Source organism: Caretta caretta, chromosome 5 (assembly GCF_965140235.1).
Source record: "Caretta caretta isolate rCarCar2 chromosome 5, rCarCar1.hap1, whole genome shotgun sequence".
Taxonomy (NCBI): Eukaryota; Metazoa; Chordata; order Testudines; family Cheloniidae; genus Caretta; species Caretta caretta.
Window position 1 is genome coordinate 22,424,623 of NC_134210.1, and position 26,018 is coordinate 22,450,640.

The following is a 26,018-nucleotide window of genomic DNA, read 5'->3' on the forward strand; positions in this document are numbered from 1 at the left end:
GATGAATTTATGCATTACTTAATCATCAGCTGACTCATCATAACGTGCTTTTGTTGCTAGTTAACATCTTTATGAGAATATTGTAATACAGGAAGGAAGTTGATTCACTTGCTATTAAAATTACACAATTGGCTTTTCCTGTTTCCAGCAGTCCTGCATCAGCAGTGCTAGAAGCTGTGCTTTGGTCATTTCTGTACAATGCTTTGAAATAGGTAGCCGATGAAAAATTTTAAATTGCCAAAAGGCTGCGTTCCAGTGAAAGGCTGCGTTCCAGTGAAATTTCAGCTTCAGCGAGACACTGGAGGGATTGGACTAATAGTTTAAGAAGTTGAGAAGACTCATCAAAACCAAAAGTGAACCCTACTTTAAACATGTTAACATTTTTGATCAAATCAGTAACCCCTTCAAATTTGTGCCTTTGAATTCCAAAGTCAGGTAGATCAACAGCCCTTTTGTTTTAAATGTGAATTAGAGATCTAAAGATATATACGTTGGGAAAATCTTGTCAGAAGCATTTACTGGTTTTATATATAACGGTTATAAATAGATGTAAATGTGCCATTGGTTTTGGATTTTAATACTGTTTTTCTTGAATGCTGCTTTACTTTCCATTTTGAGGATTATTCTTGAATTAGTTGTATCATTTTCATTTTTGATTTTCCACAACAGACCAATATGTTCATGTATACATACATTTGGTCTCACCTGTGATGAGAAGAAATTTAACAGTGATTCCTGCTGATAAATGATCAGGATGACTGACTTTTATTTACTGAACTTCTTCTATTTTTAGAATAATATATAAATGTTCCATGTGTGACACTGTGTTTACCCTGCAACCCTTGCTGTATCGCCACTTTGATCAACACATTGAAAACCAGAAGGTGTCTGTTTTCAAGTGTCCGGACTGTTCTCTTTTATATGCACAGAAGCAACTTATGATGGATCATATCAAGGTGTGTGGGCATCTCCTTTCATTTGAATTCTTGTACAACATTTGTCATGTTTAAAGCATTACACATAATCATCTCAGAAAAGCACAAAATTATGAGAAAACCACAGAAAGTAATAGCTGGTAGTTATTCCTAAAGAGTAATTTGCAGTTAATATCTCTATGCAGTTAAAATATAGAGTCTATATGTTCTAGTCACTAACTAGATTTCTCTGTGTGAATGTTAGTATTTTATATATTGCCTGTGAGTGTGTGTACTGCATGCAAGATGATATATTATAAAAATACTGGTTACAGCGAGATTTATGGACCCAATCCTGCTAAGTGTTGGCATCTCCTACAGTGTGAGCTAAGTATCATCAGCTCTTGTTGAAGTCCGTTGGGAGTTGATGGTGCTCAGCTCATTACAGAATCAAGCTTTCTGTACTCAGAACTCACTGATTAGAGAAGCATTGTGTTACTTGTATGGATGCAGAAATATATATACCCTTAGAAGGTAAAATAAAACAGAATATCTCATAACTGTATTTTCATAATAAGATGATTTATTGGAGAACTCTGGCTATTATCCTTCCAACCTGTGTTATTAAGAGACAATAACTCCCCACCACCACACACACCCGGCTGCAACTTGTTAGCCATTTATTTTAAATATATTGCTTTACCTTATTTTTAAAGTACTGGAGGCCTTAGCGACTCTTAGATTCCTTAAACCACAAGGGTGTGATTCATCATTGCCCTGTACCTTGTGTCATCGTTTATGCCATTGTAAAGTGGTGTGAACCAGAACAGTGGCATTTGACATCCACTTTGCATTTCCTTTACACTAACATAAATGACTTAACAAGGTGCAGGGCAATGGAGAGTCAGACTCATAGTCTTTGCTGAAATCAGCACGGTGAATGTCAGCCTGAGCTATGGCACGTACTACCTGGGAAGTGGCTGAGATTTGTGCTGAAGGCGAGAACAGCAATTCTGAGAAACCAACTCTTTTAAAAATACACAATATACCGTAAAGTTCTTTCTCGTCTACACCCAGGTAGGGGAGGAGACTAGAAATTATTTTTTTCTTTAAATTCCTGTTTTTTCTGCTGAGAATATGGTGCCATAAGCAACTGGATCCCAGTGAGACAATTGTATTCCAGAAGAACTGTTTTCAAATATTGTACCAGACAGGGCCTTGTGGTGCATGGTTACCTCCTGACCATTGCATGCACTCTCATCATCTGTCTTCGAGTTATGTATCTGCTCTTAGTTCAGGGTGACTTTATCCTATAGTTGAAAATGAGGGAAAATAGCATGTTTGTCAAATGTATGGGATGACAAAAGATGTTCTGAGAAGTGAGGACAAGGTATTTTCAGTGTTCTTAACCTCTGTTAGCTCTCATTGTAAGACCTGTGAGAATTTATTTCATAATCTTGTTGCATTTTGCCAGATACTTTAATTATTGTTATCCTGCAGTGATGTTTGTTAAGCGAGCCCTTTACTTGCCTTCTTATCTAACTTTTGCATAATTTTTTTGCTCAACCATCAAGCAAGGGGATATACTTCCCGTAGCAACTCACTGAAAGCATCCCCTTTGTGATGTGTACAGCTTCTTCAGTTCTAAACAAGAATAAATAGTGGCATATACACACACATGCATATATAGTTATATATGTATTGTTGCTATAATATATATGTATTGTTTCAGTATTTGAAAACAATTGATTGTAAAGCAAAGGTGGAGTTGACAGCTACACCTATAGTTAAAATTGCCTAACTCTTTCCATTATAAGGCCCTGTTTTTAGTTGCTTATCACTTTGCTATGTTTTTACTGTTTGGGCTGAAATTTGTATGCCTCCAGCTGATTTTTAATTTAATTGAAAACTATTTAGCCATTCTTGAGAACAACATTGGGGAATAATATGTTGTTTTGTTCACATAAAAAATTCTTACAGCCATTTCATTGAGGATGGGGTTCTCTGGAAAAAATAATGTGTGATCATGTAATTAAAGACTATATCATAATGGATACAAACAAGAAGGCTGAATTAAGGTTGCCTGGGCAGCCTTTTAAGTGCTTGACTTTGCAATTTTAATGTTCTTTTAATGTAGTTTTTTTTTTTGGTATGTAAAGAATATGGTATGTAAAAAATAAAACATTTGACTCTGATAGCTAACATTGTCTTAAGTTAAAAATGTGCAGAATACTTCAAAATGAGCAACCATTTTTACACCTTTCCTCCACACCCCAGAAATTTTTTTTTTCATTACCTTTCATAGAGTTTTTGTCAACTTGTAGTGGGAATAGATTTCATTATATTAGCTAGTACTTTATTTAGACATGCTAAAAAGAGTTAACCTTTCTTCTTTTTGGATGTCAGATGGGTGAAATGAAAGCACCGTATCTTTTTAGTCACAGTTTTTTAATGAAACGTTTTGGTTTTGAAAGTAAATGGCATTAATTTCTGTAGAGACCACTTAAACAGAAAGACAGTTCTGTTCCACAGCACAGCTGAGTATAACATTTGTGAAGTACCTGGCAAACAGTCCATGGGAATCATCTGATTATCCTACAAAGAAGAGCCTGATACTGAGATAGTTTGGCTTTGCTAAAGTATCAGATTTATATCCCAGTATCAGTTTCCTCTGGTTCAACAACGTATTGAATGGTTTTGGCTGCTGGGACTACTTGCTCAGCCCAGCTATAAGATAGGATGATTATATTTGGAGTGGCTGGACATGCAAACCAGCAAGGCAAAGGTAATGGACAGCGTAAGAGACCCTGAGAACACTAGCAATTGGAAGGCAAGGCTTTCATATGTGAAGGTAATCTCCTGATTGGCAAATTCACGGTTCAAAGGGATTATTAACTGGGTTATCTAATCTTTCAAAAGCCGTCTTTACTTGTATCTTTTTCCCAATATTGCTGTCCAAACTCTGTCAATGCAAACACGTTTTGAATTGTTTACAGGAAACAATAAGCTAGGTTATATATCAGGTGGTCCACATTAGGGAAGACTGACCCACTTTATTGTGCAAGTAAAATGAAAAATTAGAGTTAATCAGGATAAAGAAGGCCTTTTTAGAAAGCTCTCCCCCCCCCCCACAAAAAAGCAAGTTAAACCTCTCACTCACACAGCTTCACTTAATGTAACTGTATGCAGCCATTGAAGATAACTACACTTTGTCTATGGATTTTTATGTTGCTTGTTTGTATTACAACCTTGTTTTGAGTGTCCTTATATTACAAGTGATCTAATAAATAGATTTCTATCATGAGGGGTAGAATGAGGTAAAGCCTTTAGTCAGATGATTTTTTACATTTTAGCCACACCAACAGCAAACTTGTGTAACATTTTTATTTTTTATATTTTAGTCTATGCATGGAACATTGAAAAGTGTTGAGGGGCCACCAAACTTGGGTATAAATTTGCTCCTGAGCACTAAACCCACAACTCAAAACTCAGCCAGTCACAACAAAGAGGATTCAAAATCCATCAACGGAACAGAAAAGCTGGAGAAGAAATCTCCCTCTCCTGTAAAGAAAGCAGAGCCCAAAAAAGTAACCAACCCTGGCTGGACGTGCTGGGAATGCGATCGACTCTTCACTCAGAGAGATGTGTACATATCCCACATGAGGAAAGAGCATGGAAAGGTAAATTACTGTAGCTTCCAAATTAAATGAATTAATGCTAAAATAGCAACAGTTACTTTTTTTCAAATTCAATAGACCTTTATAAATAGAGGGATAATGTTTCTGATTATTTCATTTTTGTGCTCTATTTTTTTTCTTCCCTGTTCTCATATCCATTTCCTTTTATGTTGCTTAGCTTTTTAAATTTCTACTGAAAGACTCTCATCGCCCTCAGTTAATTGTAGGGTTATTTAGTCAATACCAAAGGTTGTTCAAGAACAGATGGAATAACTGAAAAAAGTTCCTATGAAATTTTTCTGAGTCAGCTAAACTAATTTCTGATTCTCTTTCCATTCCCCTCACAATTCTTTAACAGTTTGGTTCCAGAGGACATAATTTTTTTTGTTTTTGTTTGGCCAGATGAGTGTGGTTGTTGTAAATTACAGACTTACGTTACATGTTGCATTCCTCATGCATCTTTGACTGCCTCTTCTAGATCTAATAACCTTTAGAGCTAGTCAAAAAACCAAGAAAAAATCCACCAAAAAAAAACCATTTTTCTTCTTCGAGTAGCGTCCCTATGGGTGCTCCTCTTCAGGTGCCCATGCACCTCTTGAGCCTTTGATCAGAGATTTTCCGTTAGCAGTGTCCATTTGGCCTGAACATTCTCCGAATGCTTCCTCATGCCAGACACCAAGAATATACAGGGATGCATGGTTGAACCTCTGTCAGTTATTTCTCAGCCACCTTGGCCTGAGATAGAGCCTCAGAGGGTCCGCCTTGAACACGCCTCTGTTATCTTGTATGCAGTTTTTTCCTATCGTTGTTTGTTTAGTTAGTACAGGTTAGTTATTAGTGATAGTTTTAGTTAGAGATATGTAACGGAAGGATTATTTTGTTCCTCTCCTTCCCCTCAGGGAGCCTTATTCTCCAGACAGGGCATGCCTGGCTCACCACGTTTTATACTCCGCAGAGAGGCTCTACCTGTTAGCGACAGCCACTCTAAGTGTGTCCATTGCTTGGGTGAGTGCCATATCTCCCAGAAGCGAAGCTTCTGCCTGGCTTTCAAATCCAGGTTAAGGAAGGAAAGGGAGATTAAACTCAGACTGTTGAGGATGGAACGCTCCCTTTGACAGCTTTTGAATCAGGCTAGAAAAACCTCCCGTACATCTGTCTCTGGACAGATCCAGCTCTCCTTCAATCTCCACAAACACTTCCCCTTGGAAAAGGGAATATTTTGGAAGCTTCAGCTAAGGTTTCTAAAAAGAGGAGTGCAGACTCTCATCTTAAAAAGCCAGCTCCAAAAAAGCCCAGGTCTCCTTCGAGGTCTACGGTCTCCAAAGCCTCAACCTCTTGGCTTAGTACTGTTGAGTTGAAGAACTCCTCCTCCAGTACTGGTGGAGCTGGAAAGTCCCAGAGCTTGAAGGAGAGACATGGCTCCGACAGGGCCACAGCACAAGGAGAGCATGCATAAGCATTCCAAACTGACACTATTGGGCTCAGCCCTCCACCAGTACCTACCCATTCAGCACCCTCGGAACCAAGCAAGCAATGGCTCCAAACACCATTGATGCCTACGTTGTTAGGGCCCTCCTCCACCATAAGCTTTGGCTACTGCATCCTCAGTACCGTGTCGGTACCATTCCCCTACTTGGTACCACAAGAGTTCAGAGTCCCCGCTTTCTACAACCCTAAATTAATCTCTAAATCTAGTGCTTTATGTAATCCCATTATGAAAATGTAACTAATACTAAGTGTAAACAAAGCAGGTTTTTAAATAGAAAATCTCGCAAAGTGGTACTAACTGTTTTTTCCAGGGGCAGTAAAAAACATGATTTACCTGGTAAAAACTACCTCTGGTAAATACCATGCCATTCTTGCCACCCCAACCTGAGACCTCAACCTGGTACTCAGTTACCTTATGAGACCTCCATTTGAACCAATGGCAACCTGTTCACTGCTCCATTTATCTGTGAAGGAAGCCTTTTTAATAGCCATCATGTCAGCCTGCAAGATCAGAGAGATTGGAGCCTTGATGGCAGATCACCCCTTTATGGTGTTCAAGCATAAAGTATATTTATGTCCACACCCTAAATTTTTACCTAAGGGTACTGTTGGAATTCCACCTTAACTAATCATAGAATCATAGAATATCAGGGTTGGAAGGGACCTCATGGAGATCATCTAGTCCAACCCCCTGCTCAAAGCAGGACCAGTCCCCAACTAAATCATCCCAGGCAGGGCTTTGTCAAGCCTGACCTTAAAAATATCTAAGGAAGGAGATTCCACCACCTCCCTAGGTAACGCATGCCAGTGTTTCACCACCCTCCTAGTGAAAAAGTTTTTCCTAATATCCAACCTAAACCTCCCCCACTGCAACTTGAGACCATTACTCCTTGTTCTATCATCAGCTACCACTGAGAACAGTCTAGATCCATCCTCTTTGGAACCCCCTTTCAGGTAGTTGAAAGCAGCTATCAAATCCCCCCTCATTCTTCTCCTCCACAGACTAAACAATCCCAGTTCCCTCAGCCTCTCCTCATAAGTCATGTGTTCCAGTCCCCTAATCATTTTTGTTCCCCTTCGCTGGACTCTTTCCAATTTTTCCACATCCTTCTTGTAGTGTGGGGCCCAAAACTGGACACAGTACTTCAGATGAGGCCTCACCAATGTCGAATAGAGGGGAACGATCACATCCCTCAATCTGCTGGCAATGCCCCTACTTATACATCCCAAAATGCCATTGGCCTTCTTGGCAACAAGGGCACACTGTTGACTCATATCCAGCTTCTCGTCCACTGTAGCCCCTAGGTCCTTTTCTGCAGAACTGCTGCCGAGCCATTCGGTCCCTAGTCTGTAGCGACGCATGGGATTCTTCTGTCCTAAGTGCAGGACTCTGCACTTGTCCTTGTTGAACCTCATCAGATTTCTTTCGGCCCAATCCTCTAATTTGTCTAGGTCCCTCTCTATCCTATCCCTACCCTCCAGCATATCTACCTCTCCTCCCAGTTTAGTGTCATCTGCAAACTTGCTGAGGGTGCAATCCACACCATCCTCCAGATTATTTATGAAAATATTGAACAAAACCAGCCCCAGGACTGACCCTTGGGGCACTCCACTTGATACCGGCTGCCAACTAGACATGGAGCCATTGATCACTACCCGTTGAGCCTGACAATCTAGCCAACTTTCTATCCACCTTATAGACCATTCATCTAGCCCATACTTCTTTAACTTGCTGGCAAGAATACTGTGGGAGACCGTGTCAAAAGCTTTGCTAAAGTCAAGGAACAATATGTCCACTGCTTTCCCCTCATCCACCAAGCCAGTTATCTCGTCATAGAAGGCAATTAGATTAGTCAGGCATGACTTGCTCTTGGTGAATCCATGCTGACTGTTCCTGATCACTTTCCTCTCCTCTAAGTGCTTCAGAATTGATTCCTTGAGGACCTGCTCCATAATCCATTCATCTACCAGCGTTTAGTCCAAAACTGCATAGCTCTTTGCAGATGACCTGTTCTCATGTCTTGGATGTTAGGAGGGGGTTGGGTTTGTATTTAGATAGGACCAAACAATTTAGAAATGTCACCTAGATTGTTCATCTCCTTCACAGATAGTCTCTGTGCACAGATCATGGATCTATCAAGATGGATATCTGGGTGTATTATCACTAGTTTTGGTACTGCGGACATTCAACCCCTGCAAAGGGTGATAACGCATTCTACCAGATCACAAGCAACATCCACAACATTACTTAAGAATGTGTCAGTATCTGAGGTATGAGGGCTGCAACATGGGCTTCATTATATACATTTTCTAAACATTACATTTTGATCCATGCCGCTAGATCCGATGTGGCACTTGCTAATGAAGTACTGTCTTCAGTTCTGGACTCAATTCCAAAACTTCCTCTTCCCTCTGGGAGTACTGCTCGGAAGTCACCTGAAGTGAACACCCATAGGACACTACTTAAGGAAAAACAGATTACTCATCTTGTGCGGTAACTACCGTTTTTCAAGATGTTTCCTCCTTGGGTGCTCCACTACCCGCCCTCCTTCCCCTTTGCTTTGGACTGTTCTCTATGGAACGTGTGGGAGGAGAAGGAACTGGGGGCAGTTTGCCTGCACGTCCCTATATAGCCTCGGTGTCCAGCACAATGAGATATAGGGAGCATGCGCGGGCTGAACAGACACAGTTAATGGAAAATCTCTGATCAAGGGCTCGAGAGATGCATACACACATGAAATGGATCATCCATAAGGACATACTTTTCGAAGATCCACAATTACTGCACAAGTGCACAATCTCTTCTTCTTCAAAGTTACCAACATTTTCTGACTTGTTCTACTGACATTTCAAACACTGGAACAGCTTGTAACAGACATTTACAAAAGAAACAAAATATGCTAGAGAAATGTTTCCTTTTTCCCCAGTTGTGGAAATTCCTGAAAATTATAATGGCCTGCAGTGCAGTTACTCTATGTTGCACTAGTCTCAGGTTCATATCTCATGACCAAAGAGGGCTAGATATAGGACCTTTTTGTGGAAATATATATATATGGAATTTTCTATCTGTATATTTGGAAAAGGAAAGAATTCTAGCTTCCCAACAAGACATGTCCCTTCCTTCTAAGTCTAGCATTCCTAAGATATAAAATCATGACATTATTATGTATAGAAAACTACTTTAGGTAGTTTTTACAGATTTCTAAAATCTGTAGGACTTGTTGAAAAATTCCAAAATTCAAAATTTTAATGACTTTTTTTTTTCAAAATGTCAGCACAGAAAAAAGACTAAATTTTTGTGAAACAATGAGAAAGAATTTCCCATTTTTCAAAAATGTATTTGTTGTTTTTCTCTCCCAGGGAGGCCTGTATAGTTGGATTCATGGTACTAATGAAGCCTGGCTTTACAGGTGGAGGGTATGAAAAATAGTACCAATAAAAACAATTAAGTTCTCCGAAAAAAGCTTTTTTTCCTCTGAAATAGGCTGAGTAAAGAGAATACATGGGGGTGTAATGTGGTATAATGTTTTTGGATGGCCCCTATAACACGCTTGCGGCTTCATCATGAGACGCAGTCATACATAGCTCTTGCCAAACTTTAAAGCATACCACCAGGCATTTATATATTGTAAAAATGTGGTTTCAGACTGTCTTCAGCTCATGTCCCTCCAGATGTCTTTTCTTTTAGAAACATGTACAAGGGATTTATACCTGAAGAAGCATGGTACTTAAGAAACATAAGAACGGCCATACTGGGTCTGACCAATGGTCCATCTAGCCTAGTATCCTGTCTTCCAACAGTGGCCAGTGCCAGCTGCTTCAAGCGGAATGAACAGAACAGGGCAATTATGGAGTGCTTAACTGTAAGCTTGTGAGTAGTCCCATAAGCTTCAGTGGGGCTCCTTACATGCTTACATGGTTTCATTTTTTTTTCAACTGGCCTAAGGAGTCACTATTTTAAAGATTAAATATAAAATGGAGGTTGGGGTCAGAGAGGACTGTGTCTGTAAAAACTTCTAATTTAGGATTAACCCCATTTGATATATTTTTCCCATTATCTGTGAGAGGTCCTGCAGCCATTCCTAAGCAGTGTAACCATTAGGGAGGATGTGCACACCAACTAACAATCTGGCATTCAAAACTATAGAGATGAAATAACTGTCCCTAAAATCGTCTTCAGTTCCTCTTAATTCTGTCAGCACAAACAATCTGGAAACATTCCCTTTTGTCTTCAGCCTGTTGTATGGTTAGGTTGGGCAGATCTGGAGAGGTGCTCTGCATTCAAGACATGTACCTCCTGTGATATTGAAATGCCTGAGATCAACATATGGGCTTAAGAGTTGTTTAAAAATTGGCATTTATGTAGGGACTATTTGGCTTCAAGGGATAGGAATGAATGGAGCCAGAAACTGAATGTCATCCTCCTGGAAAAGTCCTTGCTGCTCATTCCTTTGAATCTGTTGGCTAGGAATAGATGGATTCACCTCTGGAGTCTCATTCCCAAGCATTGATCCAAGAACTCGGCTCAGAAGTCCCAAATGGAATACTGGGAGACTCTGATTTACCTGGCCAGTGCCCATGAAAAAAAGAGGAAGGAGATGAAGTTTGAGTCACTTTGGAGGAAAGGTGTGTTCTCTATCAGAAAAGGAAGAAATGATCCTAGATATCAGATATTTCTTCTTCTAGGCACCAGGCACACTCTGGATCAGACTATGTCTCTTTGCCATCCTTTCACTTGAACCTGAATGGAAAGTATAAGCCATCCTCAAATCAAAGCACTTCAGCTCAGTGTCTGAGTGATCTGGATTTCCTTCTATGGGCACAGCACTCCTAGCTAGGGTCCAACCCAGTTCTTGCAGATCTGTTGCATATTCAGACGCAAAGAGTCCTTGGATCTGACAGTCTTCTAGTTGGGAGGGGATAGTTTGAGTGAACCAGGAGCCTGGTTCTAATTAACTCAGAAGGATCATCTAAGTCAAAGTGATCTACATTAGATCAGTCAGCTTTTTTTTGTCTTTTTCTTTCAATCCTCTGTTCCAGGTCTTTATCGAACTGGCCTAAGGAGTCACTGTTTTGAAACAGAAAGATATAGTTCAGGGTTTAGAAAATCCACTTGCCTGGAAGCAAGAAAGCTTTAACTGGTGACTGTGGGGGACTGACTTATCAATTTCTGAAGTGTTTAAGCTGTCAATACGATTAAATTATGGCTGCGACGATAAACTTCTAATTGTAAACCTTCTAGTCTCCTGAGTGTGCAATGAGTGTGCAGTGTCTTTGCTGCAAGCTCAAGGTGATAGACCTGCTGTTTAAGGGACTGACTTGCTGAGTTCTTGGATTGGTGATATGCTAACTCAGTTATAGGGGACATTAACTATGGCTTGTTCTTTGAGCTTTTGCAGCTGGGAAGAAGTGCTCTTCAGATACTAGAGACCCTCTGGCCATTCTCGTTAGGAGTACCATCACTAGAGAGGATTCCATTAATCTTTCTCTTTTAGAGAAACTCAACACAATAGAGGGCTTCTATGCTGGCACCTGCAGCTGCGTCTATTTCAAGCAAGTACAATTTTGAAAAAAATCTCCTGAGAGCTCAGAATGAATGACATAAATTGTTCTGCTTCATTCCTTCCTTTTTGGGATTGTTTTTCCCACCTTCTTCCACATGGTCATCTATAATATAAAACCATTAGATCCTCGAAATTATGAAGAAGGCTTATGTCCTACAATGGAATGCCATGCTATACCCCATCTTTCTGCATGCCTTTTCAGGGATCTTTCCTATGAGTCGAAGTTGTGAGATGAAATCACCATCCTTCACATTTGGCAAAGCAGTGCTTCAGTCTATTTTCAATTAGGTATCCCTCACCCTTCCTCCTGCAGTTGTCTACTCCTTGCTAATCTACCAGAGTGAAAATCTGAAGAGGCAATTTGGCAATGGAGAAAGGGTTATTTAATAGTAACTGGAGTTATCTGAAAACATTGCTTATGTAAATTCAAACTGATCCTCCCTTTTTCCCCCTCCATCTTTGGTGGCAGAGAAGAACTGAAAAGAGGGCAAGGTCATCTCTTTTTTTCACTACAGTTTACAATGCAGGTAGGCGTGTGCATGCCTCTTAATGGTCACACAGTTTAGAAACTGTTCTGGGACCAGTGACTCCTACAATGTTGTCCTAGAGAGGCAGTGTCCTCGAAGAATAAAGGATCTGGGTAAGTAACCTTACTTTGTTATTTTTAAAAGATTGAGAATATATACTGCCTTTGATTACCTTGCTACTTAATATTTTCTTCTTTTTCCCTTCTTTAAAGCAAATGAAGAAACATCCTTGTCGACAATGTGACAAATCTTTCAGTTCATCCCATAGTCTATGTCGCCACAATCGTATCAAACACAAAGGCATTAGGAAAGTTTATACCTGCTCGTAAGTTCTACTTTTAATGTTCTTTAAGATCAATGGAGACAAAGGTAAAGAGAAAAGTAGAGGCTGTTGTCAGTTTATCTGCACTTCTTGTTTATGCAAAACCAAACATCTAATTAATTCAGTTAGATCAGTTAATTTATTATATGAATGCATGGATCAACTCTGAATTTGAATGACAACCAGAGTTTCTGGGCTGTCCCACTTGTGTATAATATAGCACAGTGGTTCTCAACCAGAGGTCTTCCAATGGGTACATCAACTCATCTAGATATTTGCCTAGTTTTACCACACGCTACATAAAAACCACTAGCGAAGTCAGGTACAAACTAAAATTTCATACAGACAATGACTTGTTTATACTGCTCTATATACTGTACACAGAAATGTAGGTACAATATTTATATTCCAATTGATTTATTTTATAATGATATGGTAAAAATGAGAAAGTCAGCAATTTTTCAGTAATAGTGTGCTGTGACACTTTTGTATTTTTTATGTCTGATTTTATAAGCAAGTAGTTTTTAAGTGAGGTGAAACTTGGAACATGCAAGACAAATCAGACTTCTGAAAGGGGTACAGTAGTCTGGAAAGGTTGAGAACCGCTGATCTAGCATATTGCTTTTTGCTTCCTTAGAAGTTTTTAAGGTCAGGCTTGACAAAGCCCTGGCTGGGATGATTTAATTGGGGATCGGTCCTGCTTTGAGGAGGGGGTTGGACTAGATGACCTCCTGAGATCCCTTCCAACCCTGATTTTCTATGATTCTATGACTACTTCATATGTGTCTTTTTTTTTTTTTAAAAGATTGTTTATAAAAAAGGTAAACATTTGACCATATGTATGTCTGCTTTGCACTTATACAGGCACTGCCCAGATTCAAGACGCACTTTTACTAAACGACTGATGTTAGAAAAACATATTCAGTTGATGCATGGCATTAAAGACCCTGATGTGAAAGAAATGACAGAATCAACCAATATAGAAGAAAGTGAAGTAAAAGAAGACACAAAGGTAAACACTTTAGGAGAACCTCTTTCAACAATGAATTATTTGGTCCCTTCTTGTTTGTGTGAAGTTAGACCTTTTTATAGATGCATAGATTTTAGCGCCAGAAGGGACCATGATGATTGTCTAATCTGATCTTCTGTAAAACATAGGCCTGCATCAGGTCAATAGCTTGTGGTTGAACTAAGACATGTTTGTTAGAAAGACATCTAGTCTTGACTTAAAGACTTCAAGTGAGAGAGAATTCAGCCTCTCTCTTGATGAGTTGTTTCCATAGCACCTCTTTAAAGGTGCTCTGTTGGAAGCTTTGCAAACCAAAATCCTTTATCAACCAAACAGCTACAGCTTAGCTAGAAGCTATGTTTGTTGGCAAACTGGTACCACCAAACTCATTTCACATAGGACGCTGAACAACCATGACATAGTAATAATACCAATTTAGGCTTAGTTTAAAGTTGTAACTTAAAGTAATCCATAGAATAAGGCAGTCCTCCTGCAGTGCCGGATGAGTGAGTGGTGTTGACTAACACTGAACAATCGTCCTTGGCCAGAGGAACACTGATCCAAAAACAGAGCTTGGAATGTTCATGGTATATATTAAGTATCTTGGTTTTATTGAGACAGGCCTCGTTTTCCATTCAATGCCTGGGAATTTCTTTCAGGACACCTGGAATATTCCCATTTTTTTTCCCATTACATCAATCAAATATTTGAATTTTTTTATCAAAATTTATTTCCATACTAAGTAAAATGTTGTCTGTGTTTACCAGAAATAAATGGTAGAGTGGAATTAGTGTTCAGTGTGATGAAGAATGGTAGGAGTGAAGAGAAAACTAAAATGGCTATAGGGTGCTATCAGAGTTGTTGAGTTGCCCAGGGTGAATGTTAATGACACTTGTTCAGTGTGTTATGATCAACTCATTCTGTACCCTAAGAAATATACATGTCTGTGAGTCAGAGGCTGATAGTGATGACACCAGCACACATTTTTTAAAAAGGGAATTTATGTGTGACTGTTTCACTACCCTAAAAAATGTTGCCATGAAATTGTCCCCGCTTTCTAAAAACATTTTTGAAAATAGGGTCATGTTAGGTATATAATCTTGAAATGTAACGTGGATTCTCTGAGCCAAACAGGTAAGTGAAGGATTTTTGAAAAATATGCCTCTTGCACAATAAAATGAAGAAACAGATTGGTAGTAATTAAAAATTGTACTCCGTGATTCATCTTTCTCCAGTATCTCCTTTTGGCCACAAACAGTCAGGAGGTGATCTACGGTCATCATCGTCATGCATGGAATAAAATCAAATCCAGTTAAGATTGAGATTTCTGAGTAAGCACTAAAGTGCTGATAGAAAGATATTCTAAATATGTCCATCATTACTGTATCATTGAATATTATATTTTAAAACAGTAATACTGGAAAACATTTATTCCTGTTTGTACAATGCACCAAATGCTGTTACTTAGCTAGCAAAATCAATCTCTTGTACAATATATTAAGGAACTGATTCTTGTTAACATAGATGGTTGTTTTTACTATTTCAGAGATTGGATTTAGCAGGGGGTTTTTGGAACATACCCATGGAAGGTTTTTAAGTCCACAAGTGGTGAATATTCATGAGAACTGTGTATTTATACCTGCATAAATACACTTTTGTTGTTTTTTAGGTTCCCAGTCCAAAGCGTAAGTTGGAAGAACCTATACTGGAATTCAGGCCTCCCAGAGGAGCAATCACACAGCCATTGAAGAAGTTGAAGATAAATGTTTTTAAAGTCCACAAATGTGCTGTGTGTGGCTTTACAACAGAAAATCTTCTTCAATTTCATGAACATATCCCTCAGCACAAATCTGATGGCTCTTCGTATCAGTGCAGGGAATGTGGCCTCTGCTATACCTCTCATGTATCTCTCTCCAGGCATCTCTTCATTGTACATAAGCTGAAGGAGCCTCAGCCAGTATCGAAACAGAACGGGTCTGGGGAGGATAATCAACAAGAAAATAAACCCAATCATGAAGATGAATCATCTGACAACATGGTATCAGACCGAAAATGCAAAGTGTGTGCAAAGACATTTGAAACTGAAGCGGCCTTAAATACTCATATGAGAACACATGGCATGGCCTTCATTAAATCTAAAAGATTGAGTTCAGCTGAAAAGTGATCAGATATTTGAGAAGCAAAAATCCGTCTCCACATTGGAATATAAATGACATTTTTGTTACAGAAAGTTCTCCATATAATAGTGTTAACAGTACAGTTCAGGCTGTTGCAATATATTCTACATAAATGTATCCTCTTCACCTCATTGTCTATATGCTCAATAAGCATCAAAACAGTATTTGAGTTGAAAAGAGTTTGTATATATTTAAACTAACAATTTTTATACTCTTTGTTACGTGTTTGTATTGCTATTTAGTGGAAAATCCGTTTTTTGTTTTGTTTGTTTTGTAGTAAGTTTCTTTAAAACAGAGTTCTTAACACAGGGGTAGTTCCTTCGGTTCCGTTAAACTGTTTTATATATGAAATGCTTCTGAAAGAAAGTTTAGTTAATGAAACTGCACCAGAAAACAGTGCTTTTATGTATAGGGAAGATTTTGAAGATCAATGGGACTCGTGCTTCTAAATCTTTCAGGTGGTTTTGAAAATCTTTCCGTAAGGAATAGTCACTGCATCTATAAAGAATACAGTGTTTAGGCAGTAACACCAGGAATACCATGTGTTTACTATTCAGAGTGCATACTCCTTAGAACGTCATTGCACTTTTGAAAAAATGTTACTGCACAACTGGGCATCACTACATCATTTGTTTAGGCCCTGCAAGGAGGTCTTTAAGGTCACACAAAGTTAAAATTGTTACAGAAAGGCTGGGCTGCTGTGGATTAAACAAATAAGATGTAATTAGATAAATACGTTTTATAATTATGGTGGGGTTTGTCATATAATTTATTTAACGTTATATAGAAGCGAGTACACAGCATTGTGTGTTTTCCTTTCTTCTGGCTCTTGAAAGAAAATAGTTTAATTCCTTGGCTGTGAGAGTTGGTATTTCCCAGCTCTGTATGCTAATGCCAAGTGTTCTGGTGCTCAATTGTCCAACCACAACTGTTAAGAAGGTAATACACCAGCCTATTTCAGTAAAAGTTGGCCTTTCGACATTAGCACAGACCATCTGAAACTAGTTCAGTCATTTCAAAAAGTATACCTAATATTACTGGTTATGCATTCTTGAAGTACAGAAAAGGTACCATACTGTCCCTTTCATATATAGTTCTCTGTGAGAGTTATATTTTTGTTTGTTTGCTTTTGCATTTTATACCTTGTATGGATCCCTAAACAAATTTTGTACCTTTTTTAAAAAAAATTGTGTATATATAGATATCCGCATGATATACTGTAGTAACTGTTCGGTTCTTTAAAAGTCTTGCTGCTCTCAAATGTTACTATACACTATGTCCATTATAACTGTATTAAGTACATTTCATATGTAAATAAATGTGGCGCATTTTGCCCCTAAAGATTTGTGAGATTCTGTTATTTATCATTAAATTCTAACAGCGTTAGAAACCTGAGCTTCTATGTAAAAATTCTTCTTGCCATTCTGTGTTGTATATCAGAAACTTTAGCTCTACCTTTTCTCTCCATCCATGTTCCTAATTTGGTTGATTAGTAGATGCTTGTTATCCCCTTTATACACTACTCAAGTATTAGGTGGTTATGCAGTACTTCTGTATGCTAAAGCTTATAGCTGAAGTTGCAGGTTCCTGGTATGTTTTTGTCAGTTATGTGCACTGGCTATCATTGCCCTTTTGTTAAGTGTATACCTCTTTAACACTTGTTTGTTGATGAGCACTGTCAACTGTACAGCAAATAAGTTATCACTATGCAGCAATGGTGTTTTGTATACAGTGAACAGATAATAAAGGTTAAATTTGCACAGGCATTATTAATACTTTTTGTTGTCTGTTCCCTTTCCATTATTGTACACCTACAAAGGAGAAAGCCTGAACTAATGGTTTTATGTCTCTACATACAGGGCAAAAAACTGCCAAGTTAGCAGACACTCCAAGATTTTAGGTAGGCTATGTGAAATGAGTTTGGTGGTCACAGTCCAGTTTCCAAGTGCGCATGTGTCAAAGAATCTGCCACAAATTGTTCCCTTAGGGATTTCATTTGCCAATCCGTTAAGTGGGTGGAACTCAGATATTTGGTAATGGGCATTAGTCAAAACCCCAGGTTGGCAGAATTGTCATTCCTTGATAGTAATTTCAGCAGAGGTTTAATGGAAGACAGGGATTGAACAAGCTCCTAATTCCTAGAAGCATTTCTTCTAGATTTGGGTGTATAGACATTGCTAGGAAAGCATATGGAAATACAACCTGTCACTGTCAGTAACAGACCTGCTATGTAAATAAATAGGACTTTGATTTTCCATAAGCCCTGAATATACACACACGCACACACACCCCTTTTAAGAAGAGAGAGAGAGAATACCATAATAGCTGCAACACCTTCCCATCTCTGTGTGTCATCCTACTTCTCAAAACAGTTCTCCAGCTCTCTCTCTCTTTTTTTTTTTTCTTTTCCCTTCCATCGCCAAGAAGAAGGCTAGAAAAGTGGCCAGCCTTTTTCAGGTGGAAATATGCTAGACGACATTCTATTAAGAGCATTCTTAGCACAAGCTAAGTGTGTGTGTGGGGGCTCCTTACTGACAGGAAAATACCTCCATCTCAGGATGGTTACCTACACCAAAGTAGAGAAAGCTTTCATATCTCAGGACATACAGCCCCCGTGGGTAGCCCTCCAGGATGTTGTGTTCCCCAAGTGCAGTTTCATGGAGGTGTTTCCTGTGGTGATCATGGCCACCTTCTGCAGTCTTGATCCACCAAGCCAGGCAATTCTTAAGTCTTCTAGTCACTTATTCTGAGAAAATGGCATCAGCTCTCTTCTCTGTCAGATATATTTCCTTCCCCAGTCAAACATGCACTCCTACAATAGGCCTATGATGCAAAAGCACTCCCTGGCACACTGGAAAGTTGGCACCTGTAGCTCCAGCCCTGGAGTGGGTGCCAATACAAGGAGCCGCAGATTAACTTCTGAAGAGCCACAGGTTGGCCACCCCAGTCTAATGCATAAATGTGCTGGAGAGAAATATCCAGAACGCTTCCATTATTGTTGTTATTACTATTAGCTATACCAGATATAAGCATGGTCTGAATGAGCTCTTCCTTGACATCTAGTGATGAGCTAGGGGACAAGACTTCAGGAACCGACCGGGGTGGGGAGGACACCAGGCCAGGGTGGGGGGGGCTCCAGGGACTACTAAGGGGTGGGGGCATGAGGCCAGGGTGAGGGAGAGATTGGGACCACTCGGGTGGGGGGCATGAGGCTGGTGTGTGATGATTGGGGGCGCAGAGGGGGAAGGGCTATGCCACTCTCATTGCCCCAGCACAAGGGGCTGCTGCAGGACTCCATCAGGCACTTACCAGCAGGGTTGCCTGGTCAGGCCTGGGGCCCACAAGTCACAACTCCATGGCCCAGCTATCTCCATGGCAAGTAGAAAAGAATTTGAATTAGGGCCCCTACAGCGCTGCCCTCTTATTAGTCTGCAGAGTGAGCACATGACATGTCATCACTCCCTGATTGGAGGGGCAGGTTGTAGTGGAGACACATTAGGCTCCCCGTGGGGTGGAGTCGTCCCCCTCAAACATCGCTGCTACCACCCCACGTCCCTGCACTGCTGCCAATGGGGCGGCAGCTGCACAAGCCACTGCCCGGGGACATGACATGGCGTTGGCAGTGGGGCCAAGAAAGAGATTCTTTAAATAGGCCGTATGGATGTTGGGTATGGAAAACTGCCATTCCTGAATAGTGTTTTAGTCTTGTTTGTCACTAGTATCTGAATGCACTTCTTCAGTGTGATGTCACATCCGTGGTGATTATATGCATATTTGTTAAAATATAAGCTGCTAAAAAAATTTGCCTCGCTACACTCCACAACTTACATTTTCAGTCTTGGCTACTTTGCTGTGGTCCTATCCCTGTGCACCCCTGGATTTGGTTCACAAAATATGTTCACCTTACTGTAAACATACATTTTAAAAGAGTCCAAAGGCCCTTGATCCTCAGGGCTTTTGTCTCTGTTTACCTCCCTTGTCCCTCCAAGGAGGTTAATAGTCTTTCAGAGGCAGTCTGCTGCTAATTCCGCTGGCTGGGAGAAAATTACTGCTTCTTAGCAGTCCCAAGCTCTTTCCTGTTCCTTCCTCTGCATAGTTGGGCTTTTCCCCACTAGTCACGACAGCTGTGAGTGTGGATCCATAATTGGCATTTCTCACAGCTGAGCTGGGGTGTGGCTAGGTTTGGTGTCTGCAGACAGGTAGGGTTCTTAACTGCCTGTATTTTGGGGGGGGGGGGGGTTGTAGACCTCATCACATACACCTACTGGAGCTCAGAGATATTCAACCAGCATTTGTGGGATTGGAAGCTTCCCTGAGATGCCATCGTGTCCTGGCAGATTCTTAGATTCCAACCAGAAGGGACCATTGTGATCATCCAAGCTAACCTCATGTATAACACAGACCATATAGAATTTCCCCAAAATAATTTCTAGAGCGTAGCTTAAAATAGCCAATCTGGATTTTAAAATTGCCAGTGATGGATAATTCATCCATTCCAATGGTTAATTACCCTCATTGTTAAAAATTTACAGCTTATTTCCAGTCTGAATTTCTCTAATTTCACTTCCAACTATTGGATTGCATTGTATTCTGCTAGATTGAAGAGCCCATTATCAAATAATTGTTCTCCATGTAGGTATGTATAGATTGTAACCAAGTCACCCTTTAACCTTCTCCTTCTTAGACTAAATAGCTTGAGCTACGGATTGGGCCACAGCCCCTATTTAACCCAGAGGAGGAAACAAGAAGTTGTCTGTACAACTGGGCTTCACCTTGCCATGAATCGCATTTATCTGTTCCTGTCTTCCGAGCCTGACCTGGTATCCTGACTCTTGGTAACTGCCTCCTGGTTCCTGCCCTCTGGTTCCATCATCTGACCCTGATCTCCTGGTATCCTGACTTGGCCTGACTCTTGGTTCCTGCCCTTTGGTTCATTCTATCCCAGCCTGATTCCTGGTAATTGGCTCCTGGACCCTTGGCCTGTGCCTGATACTAACCCCTAGGCCAGACCACACATGCCCCGGCCCTGACACCGCCTGCCCCAACTTACCAACGAGCACTGCTGCACTCTCTCACAAAAACTCAGTCACTGATGCTGACTCGACCACTGGTACCGACTCAACTACCAGTAAGTGATACCCTTAGCCCCTTCATGACACATCCTCGGAATCAGACATCTCTGCCCAAGATTGCACCACCTTCGCATTCCAACCTCCCTCCCCAGTGATGTACCCAGAGGACAAGTTGCCAGGAACTAGTTGATGCCTAACTTGTAAACCATGTCTGGAACACCCTTGGGGTCCTTCTTTTCCCAATGCCTCACCTCACTGGGCTTTCTGGGACCCTTGGGTCCCCTACAGTGACCAATTTTATAGCGTGCCCTCAAGTAAGAGGACCAGCCACTGGTTCCATGGAAACTCCTCCCCAGGAAGTCCCTGTTCCTCACAGATATCTTTCAGAGGATCAAGCGCTAAGAGATGAGGAGGAAGCACCTCCTTCCAATAAATCCTCTTTCTCTCCAGACAAGGCAGTTATTCCCCTTTCCCCGTTCTATGCAGATGATTTCAAAGTCTTTCAAGAACTGAAGAAGAAGGGTGTCTGAGACTTTGCAAATTCCCCTAGAGAAGATACAGGAGATTCAGCTCTTTCTAGTGGATATCCTGCATACTACGTCTCAAGGAATGATAGCCTGCCTATTAATGATGCCCTCTTGTCATCAGTCCATACGACATGGCAGACATCTGTTACCATCCCCCCCACATACAAGAGGGCTGACAAAAAGTATTGTGTCAGCCAAAGGCTCAGAATATCTTTTTTCCCACCCCATAACTCCCTGGTGGTCAACCCAGTTAATGAAAGAAATGGACAACAAAAGTCAATATCTATTCCTCATCAGAAAGAACTCAAGTGCCTGGCCCTTCTGAGCCACAAGAGCTACTCTTTGGCTGAGCTACAAATCAGGGTCACCAACTATCATGCCTTGCTGGTGAAGTATAACTTATGCCAGTAACATCAAGTTCTCCCAATTTATTGACCACCCCCACAGGACCACAAGGACAATGTTCAAGCCCTCATTTTATACATCAGGCGATTGCCAAAGCATATTTGCAAGCTGTGATGCTTCCCGGGGGTGCCCGGGTTTGTGAGGTGTTAGGATATAGATATTCAGGCCTGTCTGCAAAGGCCTATGTTCTAATTTAGGTGTATTCTTATCACTTAGCTAGTTACAGAGGTATAAAAAGAATCAAAATCACTGTCTGCCGGTGTAAGGGCCTTCTCTTACTGTGACAGTCTGAGGCCCTGTTCTTAGGCTAAGATCTCTGGCTAAGCAGCAGAGGCAGCCATAAGCTGGGAAGTGACCTGTCACATCCTGACATTTCAAACCAGTCACATTGAAAGAAGGTGCTATTGGGCTGTTAGGAATACAATCCTGTCCTGATAATGCCTGTCACCTCCAGAGAAAGGGAAGTGCCTAGAAGATGTAAAAGGAAACTTAGTTTGATAGCATCCTATCTGGCAAGAACTCACTTGTCAATAGCTGGGATGTGAAATCCTCATTTCTTTGTTGTTCTATCACTGTAGTCCCCATTTCCCTTTTGTTTGTCTGTATAATCTCTGTCTGGTTGTAGAGTAGCAGCCGTGTTAGTCTGTCTTCGCAAAAAGAAAAGGAGTACTTGTGGCACCTTAGAGACTAACCAATTTATTTGAGCATAAGCTTTCGAGAGCTACAGCTCACTTCATTGGATGCGTTCAGTGGTTCTGTGATTGTTTCTGTCTGCTGTATAATTAATTTTATTCTCAGGTAATAGCTGAGACACAGCTTCAGATTTTAGAATTGTACACACACACACCTTAGGGTTAACCTGTTCCCCTTATTTTCAAGCTTCCATCCAATGTGACTGCACAGAGTTGCACTTACAGTTACATTTATGTAACTGGGTTTTATCATTAAACAAAAACTTCCTTCTTGTAACACCACAACTGTTACTCTTTTAACATCTTCACAACAGTTACCTTTTACCATTTCCACAACTCTTCAGCAGCCCTTGCTGAAGCAGCACCAAACTTGAAAGATTACTGGCAGCTTCCCATAATGCTGCCCTTACTTCAAACCTCTCACAAGCGGACTGAAGTGCCTCCTTTCCCTGGAAGGCATACAGTCCCCATGGGCAGGGACCCTCTTCCACTACCCATATACCAAGGAGGGCGGGCGCCTGTCATAAATATAAAGGGAAGGGTAAACCCCTTTAAAATCCCTCCTGGCCAGAGAAAAAAATCCTCTCACCTGTAAAGGGTTAAGAAGCTAAAGGTAACCTCGCTGGCACCTGACCAAAATGACCAATGAGCAGACAAGATACTTTCAAAAGCTGGGAGGAGGGAGAGAAACTGTGGGTCTGTCTATATGCTGCTTTGCTGGGGATAGACCAGGAATGGAGTCTTAGAACTTTTAGTAAGTAATCTAGCTAGGTACGTGTTAGATTATGATTTCTTTAAATGGCTGAGAAAAGAATTGTGCTGAATAGAATAACTATTTCTGTCTGTGTATCTTTTTTGTAACTTAAGGTTTTGCCTAGAGGGATTCTCTATGTTTTGAATCTAATTACCCTGTAAGGTATCTACCATCCTGATTTTACAGGGGGATTTCTTTATTTCTATTTACTTCTATTTCTTTTAAAAGTTTTCTTGTAAGAAAACTGAATGTTTTTTCATTGTTCTCAAATCCAAGGGTTTGGATCTGTGGTCACCTATGCAAATTGGTGAGGCTTTTTATCCAACATCCCCCAGGAAAGGGGGGGGTGCAAGTGTTGGGAGGATTGTTCATTGTTCTTAAGATCCAAGCGTCTGGGTCTGTAGTCACCTAGGCAAATTGGTAAAGCTTTTTACCAAACCTTGTCCAGAAAGTGGGGTGCAAGGTTTTGGGAAGTATTTTGGGGGGAAAGACATGTCCAAACAGCTCTTCCCCAGTAACCAGTATTTGTTTGGTGGTGGTAGCGGCCAGTGCAAGGACAAAGGGGGGAATATTTTGTACCTTGGGGAAGTTTTGACCTAAGCTAGTAAAGAGAAGCTTAGGAGGTTTTTCATGCAGGTCCCCACATCTGTACCCTAGAGTTCAGAGTGGGGAAGGAACCTTGACAGCTCCTCAGCCACCCCCCATTCCTCTGGGTCCCCTAACACTTCTTCCATTTCCTTTTCAATCCCATCCCAGGTTGACCCCTACACCTGGTATAGGCCCTGGTTCTTCCTTATCCATTTATCCAAAAAATCCTTTACCCTGGCTTGCCAAAACCCACAACTACCATCACGAGAGTTTGCGATACCCCTCCAAGCAGCTGTGCAGACTGTTGGGGAGGGGGATTTACAGGCTGCCACTCATCTATCCAGTGCAATGCATCCAAGATGTTAGGGGTCTTATTCCTTCACCCACTTACTTCCCTGGTCCTTCTCACATTAACAGAGAGCAACAATACCCGAAGTCCAAGGGTGCAAACAATTCAATGTTTATTGGGGTGAACTTCCAGCAAGCGTGATTCCAGTTTCCTTCCTTAGTGTCCCCCTTCCCAGCTCTGACACCACAGAGCCTTACACCTGTATCCCTGTTCCCATTCCTGCCCTTAACCAAACATGATTCCAATTTCCCCAACCCCATTCCCTGTTCCCATTCCCCCTTAGCAAAACATGATTCTCATTCCCTGTTCCCATTTCCCCCCTTACTTCCTGATTGACTGCAGACTATATAGTAAAACTTGAGTTCCGCTTAGCTCTACCTTAACCAATCATTTTCCTGAAATTTAACTAACCAATCCTAACGTATTATAACATGATTATTTAACCAATTATATCCCAACACCTTAATTAGTTTACACCCAGCAAAATTAACTATCCAGCAGACAGAAACAATCACAGAACCAGACAGAGATTATACAGACAAACAAAAGGGAAATGGGGACTACACTGATAGAAGAACAAAGAAATGAGGATTTCACATCTCAGCTATTGATAAGTGAGTTCTTGCCAGACAGGATGCTATCAAACTAAGTTTCCTTTTACATTTTCTAGGCACTTCCCTTTCTCTGGAGATGATAGGCACTATCAGGACAGGACTGAATTCCTAACAGCCCAATAGCACCTTCTTTCAATGTGACTGGTTTGGAATGTGAGGAGGTGACCGGTTGCTTCCTAGCTTATGGCTGCCTCTGCTGCTTAGCCAAAGATCTTAGCCTAAGAACAGGGCCTCAGACTGTCACAGTAAGAGAAGGATCTTACACCGGCAGACAGTGATTCTGATTCTTTTTATACCTCTATAACTAGCTAAGTGATAAGAATACACCTAAATTAGAATATAGGCCTTCACAGACAGGCCTGAATATCTATATCCTATCATGAGGCATCACACAACGACCTGCCCTTAGCATGAGGGTGCCTTGTTTGTCCCAGATGCAACTTTTGTTGCTCCATGAGCAAATATCTCAATTCCTCAATGCTTTTCCCTTCAATATCTAATTTCTGAGCTGTGCACGGCTGCTCCAACTGCTGCTTATCTAGTGTGGCATACGTTTCTTGTTTACGCACTCGTTTTATTTCCTTTACCCGAACTAAACAAGCTGAAAATAACAAACCATAAGCTTTTTCTTTTTCTGTTTCCAACCTCCTCACTTTTGAATCTCTTAGTATCTGGTATATAAGTGCCTGGAGAGAGCCGTTAGTTAACCAGCAGCTGTGACATTTCTTGGTAATACCCAGGGTTGTGAGGCCCCCTCGCCCTGAGCGTGCGGGAGCCTTATTTGTGCCTATCGGGGGTCAGTTCCCTGACTCCACTAGTCATGGGCAACACACGCACGCTCCTCAATCAACCCAGGCTCCTCTCTCCTGCAGATTAGCTATAGGAACGCTCCAACCCCAAGCCTTCTGGGCATCCCCCTGTTGTGCTCAACCCCTGTTCCACTAGAAATTCACCATATTTACAGATGCTCTGTTCCCAAAGGAACACTACACCCAGCTTGCCAGTTTCACCTCAGGATTACCACTCTGCTTAATTTACAACACTTAGATTTGTTGAAAGTGAAAATAAGTATATATTTCTTTGTTAAATACATATTTAGCTTCAATAATAGCAAGTAGGTAGAAATATTGGAAACAATTGACTACATCTGAAACAAAGTCATAATACGCCTTCTAGAGTCTAGACATAATGAACAAGACGCTCTCCTGTTCCATAAAGGTTATCTTACCCAACGTGTTTCTCCCAGTGATTAACAACCAGGTCAGCTTGTCCCCTAGCTGAAGCACTGGCAGCTAGTCCCCTAGCTGAAGGATACTGGGTGTCTCTCTGCAGTCTCCTG

General features: G+C 40.9%; 1 protein-coding gene across 9 annotated transcripts in view; it reads left to right on the top strand.

Moving 5' to 3' along the window:
- ZNF532 (zinc finger protein 532) overlaps positions 1–17,444 on the top strand; it is an 81,195-nt gene extending 63,751 nt beyond the window's left edge. For all 9 annotated transcript variants that reach the window (XM_048850196.2, XM_048850200.2, XM_048850199.2 and 6 more), the window contains 5 exons: positions 794–956; positions 4,316–4,594; positions 12,383–12,495; positions 13,357–13,504; positions 15,171–17,444. In XM_048850196.2, the coding sequence (XP_048706153.1) occupies positions 794–956; positions 4,316–4,594; positions 12,383–12,495; positions 13,357–13,504; positions 15,171–15,665 (1,198 nt within the window). In that variant the 3' untranslated portion in view covers positions 15,666–17,444. The remainder of the gene's footprint in view (positions 1–793; positions 957–4,315; positions 4,595–12,382; positions 12,496–13,356; positions 13,505–15,170) is intronic.
- The last annotated feature ends 8,574 nt before the right edge of the window (positions 17,445–26,018 follow it).